The sequence below is a fragment of the Diaphorina citri genome, unplaced genomic scaffold (genome assembly GCF_000475195.1).
Source record: "Diaphorina citri unplaced genomic scaffold, Diaci psyllid genome assembly version 1.1 scaffold164, whole genome shotgun sequence".
Lineage (NCBI taxonomy): Eukaryota > Metazoa > Arthropoda > Insecta > Hemiptera > Psyllidae > Diaphorina > Diaphorina citri.
The window spans coordinates 96,240-101,488 of record NW_007377601.1 but is presented as its reverse complement, the minus strand read 5'-3'; the positions used below and the strand labels follow the sequence as shown (position 1 = coordinate 101,488).

At 39.8% G+C, this 5,249-nt stretch overlaps 1 protein-coding gene and 1 long non-coding RNA gene across 10 annotated transcripts in view; one reads left to right on the top strand and one right to left on the bottom strand.

Annotated features, from left to right (window-relative positions):
* Positions 1 to 5,249, top strand: part of LOC113465812 — a 23,779-nt gene that overhangs the window by 1,839 nt on the left and 16,691 nt on the right. Inside the window, exon 2 of the long non-coding RNA XR_003390412.1 lies at positions 1,016 to 1,213. This is a non-coding gene — a long non-coding RNA (uncharacterized LOC113465812). The remainder of the gene's footprint in view (positions 1 to 1,015; positions 1,214 to 5,249) is intronic.
* LOC113465305 (33 kDa inner dynein arm light chain, axonemal-like) overlaps positions 2,366 to 5,249 on the bottom strand; it is a 40,557-nt gene continuing 37,673 nt past the window's right edge. For all 9 annotated transcript variants that reach the window (XM_026820659.1, XM_026820656.1, XM_026820655.1 and 6 more), the window contains exons 4-5: positions 3,614 to 3,892; positions 2,366 to 3,054 (exon numbers count right to left, since the gene is read on the bottom strand). In XM_026820659.1, coding sequence (XP_026676460.1) covers positions 2,860 to 3,054; positions 3,614 to 3,892 — 474 coding nt within the window. In that variant the 3' untranslated portion in view covers positions 2,366 to 2,859. The remainder of the gene's footprint in view (positions 3,055 to 3,613; positions 3,893 to 5,249) is intronic.

Here is a 5,249-nt window from a genome sequence, read left to right as displayed (position 1 = left end):
GAGAGTTTTTTATGGGGGAGATTTAACTTGAAACTGGGATTATAAACTTATCTCTCAAGAACTTTGTTAAGATAAGGAACAATCCTTTTGGGAAGGAATTAAAGTTCTAAAAGTTCCCTTGTTGCGGAACCTCAATTTTAATCTAGATGTATTAAATACATAAATGTTTCAAGTATTTTTATAGAGCTCAAATTTACAATCTGTAAGACGTTTGGTCTTCCTGATTTAAAAAGAGAGTAAAGACTAGGACAAAAAGTAAAGGTTTAAATGTAAGACCTGTCTTTGCCTTCAGACTGATTTTATTTATTGATACATGTTTAAAGAATGACACTCAAATTTCCTTTTAACTCACTATATCGTTACGTTACACGTCCCCCACCAATCCTTCAATCATGTCCAAACTAATCCATCTCCCCTCATCAACCGCTATCACATCCTGACATCCTAAATCATGACTTGCCTATTAATAACCCTCAATCATATCCTTTTGACTAGGTCTTAATCACTGTCTAAATTAAGTCATGCTCCCCTCCAATCACTTACCTATCAACAATCCTCAACATGACTCGTTGTTAAATACCCTCAAGTCATATCCTGTTTGTGACTAGCGTGTTAGTCCCTCCTAACCAGGTTCTATTACTATTTTATTATCTTCGTGCTACATTCAAACATGTCACTTTGGTTTAGTCGGTACCTAAAGCACTAAATCCATGAATCAAATAGCTAACCTAATCAAACTAACTGAATGCGACTAAGGTACCTCGATCCCTACGTTCTTATAGAGGTACGACATAATACTCGTTGTCTCCTGCCTTGATTAATTTTGGAGGGAATAAATGTCCATTCTGTTTTCCCTTTTGTAATATCTGCTAGACGTCACTCATGCCCTTCGGCACCTGACCCCCGTCATATTTTCTTGGGTTCTGAAATAGGTCTCAGAATAGGTCCCCTAAACCGTCCCTAAAACTTCCTTCCCTCACACCCTCCCTCCTACAACCCACCTGTTCTATTTTAGGTGGAAACGACGCGCGAGAAAATCATCTCGCTAGAATTATCCCCTCCCAAGCAGGAAGAAGAGGGGGAGGAGGACGAAGATGAAGGCGAAGCAACCACCCCCACCACCCCACCTGCAAATATGAGTGAGGACCCTCTCGCCCAGGCCAATTCCAAGAGGAAGCGAAGTAAAAAGAAGAAGGGCAAGAAGACGAATCCGGTTTGTGAGCTCAAATCTTTCTCAATTATTGTGAATGGTCTTTAGCAAACTACATAGAAATTCGAGTTGTATTCGATTATCTGAAATTTAATTCAGTCAAACCAATGAGATTCCGCTTTAGACGTAAACACAGCAACATCTCACATTCTCATTGATTCAGCCATGTTTGACTGAATTAAATTTCACATAATCGAATACAACTTTGATTCTAAAAAAATATCCACTCAAGGAACTTTCCTCTCAGGAATGGGTTCTCAGTGTTGATTAACACTTCCCTATATTACTTCTTACTTTCTTCCGTTACAAGAACCAATATTAGTTTGCTAAAACCATTTATTTTGTCTTCTCTTCCTGTCTTTGAATCTCTATTTTTCCATCTATTCTATCTATGTTGTTCTTTTATGTTATCTTATCACAGGATCCCTTGTCTTCCATCTTTCAACGCCTACTTATTATTTACTTATTTCTTTTATCTTTATTTGTAACTTTCTTAGTATACTCACTCAAATGACTCAAGCTCCTAATGCTCCAGTCATTTGAATTCACAGGCCACTGTAATCTTTTTATGGATTACCATTTCATTGCATGACATATCTACATAATTCATTCACTATAGGCACAGTTTGTGTTCATAGTGACAATTCCAGGTACAATTCACACAATGGAAAGAGCTAACGAAACAATTTCTAACGTGGTATTCTAAGCTTTGGGGAAATCAAATTACATCGTGCTTGCTTAGTTAAAAAGTACCCCTGCAGCATGTCATTGGGATAGGTCAGTGATTCTCAACTTTTTTAGGATCAACCCCTTCATTTTGTGGAGCCTCACACACAAAAGACATGTGTATTAATCCATATTTGTGGGTATCCTAAGTTGTGAACCATTGATCTGTAGCTGAACTTTTAGTACATTGATTTTTTCCTCAGTCAGTATTTAAGTTAGGTAGCTATCATTTTTTCCCCTGGCTCATCAAATTAGCTGTCTGTTTTATGTCTATTTTCAGCTCTGTTTACAAAAGAGTATATCTCGATTTCAAGTCTCCAGGGTTTAAAAAAAAAAAAAAAAAGATGGGTGTTTCACCGCCGTTTTTATTTCCTAGCAATAAAACAACTGCTACATTAGACACATGTTGACTGTGTCGTAGGGTATTTACCTATTGCTCGCCATCCATTCTGCTTTAGATCGCCGAGTCCGATTTTCTCAAAATAGTCCTCATTCCATCTCCGATCATAAGCGTCATACGTCCACTTGCAGACCAGAGAACAGAGGGACCTGAAACCAAGAACAAATCGTCATCAGCATACAATGCTCAACAATACAGTTCTCAACTCCAACGACTTCATCTCCAGTTGACTTCACCTCCAGTGCTCGTAGAATAAACACCTCTCTCGCGTCTTTTTGGTCTGATGATGGGAATCTGAGTATTCCTGAAAGCTCACCAAACTTTCTTAATGAATGTCTTATTGAATCTTAATTGTCTTTTTAATTTGTAAAGATTCTTATCTGAATAATTATTTTCATTTATTTTTAATACAGTTCTCCATATAATGCCTCTCGATAACTGACGTGACATGGGCTCCAGCTCCAACCGCTGGCATATAGGTGTCCCACCTTCGCAGCCCCCCGCAGGGATATTTGTGTGCTCATCAGGTATCACGTAGACCTGAAAGACGGACCTTTTCAACCATACCTGTCAGGTCTACCTGATAGTGTGTGTGGTCCTGTAAGGTCAGGTCCACCTGATAGTGTGTGTGCTCCTTAGGTATCAGATACACCTGACAGGCGTAGGCCCCTCTCAGCCTTTCTATTTCTTCTTCCATGTCAAACTTGCCTTGCTCTGCCTGGAATGGAGATAAACTTGCTTTGTAAAACTATGTAAATGTGTAGTCAACCGGCCGTCAATCGATGTCGACTGAACTGTCCACACTGCCTCGACAACATAGATTTATCACGTCGATCGACGGGCGGTCGACTATGTTTTGCACACACCTTAATATTTCAAACTCTTGACAAGCCAGCCCAGTTAGTTTGGAGGGTCGCGCTCTTGTCTTGTAAGGGCTATCGTGGGTTAGATTCCCACCCCGGGGCAGTCTAAATCCTAAATAGCTAAGGTTCGTTCGCAGAACTGCTGGCTTTCTCCTACAATGTCCTGTCCTTCTTTGCTCTTCGCAAACTCTTGACAAGCCAGCCCAGTTAGTTTGGAGGGTCGCGCTCTTGTCTTGTAAGGGCTATCGTGGGTTAGATTCCCACCCCGGGGTAGTCTAAATCCTAAATAGCTAAGGTTCGTTCTCAGAACTGCTGGCTTTCTCCTACAATGTCCTGTCCTTCTTTGCTCTTCATGTTCAAAGATTTTTTGTTAAAAGATGAGACACCTTGCACTCCGACATGACCGGAGCATACCTGTAACGCCTTCCGCATGCCGAACGCAATGCTACTCTCATACAGGCTCTGATATCCCGCTATGGTTTGGCGAAATTCGTCGCGCACGCGTAGTAGCAACAGGCCTCTTTCCCCACAGTTAATGGCCGCCTGACGAATCAACTCGTCGAAACATTGCGTGAAGAGTTCGCGCCTGACAGGACAAATACCGGTCTCACGCGCCTGACGCTGCTGTAGTCGGGTGTCCAGTTGCTCGTTCAGTTTAATAACCTCAAGCCGTGTCGCTGGGTCACTTGATACCTGAGATGAAACCACAGAGGATGATCAATATTCATAATATTGCATATGATCGATGGTCGATAAGGCCCCAGCCACGGATAAGTAAGTAAAAAGTATGATACTCTAGACTTTGTAGAGTTTCCCTGTGTGGTCATCGTAGACTTCTAACAACCTAAATTGATAAAACAATTTAAACTCTCAGATTTATTCAGAAAGGAATAACATAAAATTGCAATACCATGATTCCTAAATTGATAAAACAATTTAAACTCTCAGATTTATTCAGAAAGGAATAACATAAAATTGCAATACCATGATTCATAATAATAATAATAATCTCATTAAGAGTACCTACTTGAATCACTAAAATAAGGCTGTGTCTTTGTGTCATTATCACAACCTGATGTAGAGTTTCCCTGTGTGGTCATCGTAGACTTCTAACAACCTAAATTGATAAAACAATTTAAACTCTCAGATTTATTCAGAAAGGAATGACGTAAAATTGCAATACCATGATTCATAATAATAATAATAATAATCTCATGAAGAGTACCTACTTCTACTTGAATCACTAAAATAACGCTGTGTCTTTGTGTCATTATCACAACCTGAATGCTTCCTATATCATTACTGGATTTCTCTTATATCTACTTACTAACAGCATTCAGATAAATGCATCCTTTTGTTACCCTCCTTAAATCATGAAAAAGTAGCCAAATTTCCTGGATGGCAAGAACGGGATAGGTCCTCTAAATACCATTCAAGTAAAATGTAGGTACCTACATATTGTTTTTTATCGGCCAAATTATATCCCCATTCGTCAACCAAGATTGTAAGTAAAGTCGTGAAGATATTGCGTCCCATGTTACATGAGTAGGGTGTAAGCGTGTAAGGTGACTTGGTGATTTTAGTACTTGGGTATGTACCCCTACCTAATGGCTTGGATCGAACTGATAACATATCGCAAATCACCTACAAAACTCTAATACCTTTCTTATCATTCCATAAAAATTGAAACTGCCTTCTCACTTTCCTTTTGCTCAAGGATACCAGGAAAATAATGTCAATCTATGTACAAAGCTAGGCAGGGTTGTATTTAGAAGGGTGAGAGGCCCCCCCCCCCCCCCCCCCCCCCTTCAGCTCCATTTTTCTCTTTTACTGTAGACGAGACTCCAAAAAATTTTGAGCTTCAACCTTTGGAACATTTGGAGCATCTAATACCATCTAACTGTTACCCCAAGTAGAAATAGAATAGAATATACCTTGTTTATCCTGCTCAAATGAAACTAGAATCTAGAATGTGAATAAATCTGACCTGTAGTCTCCACAACTGCCCATCCTCGTGCTCTCCTCTCGGCCCTGCTTTTCTTTTTTTTTT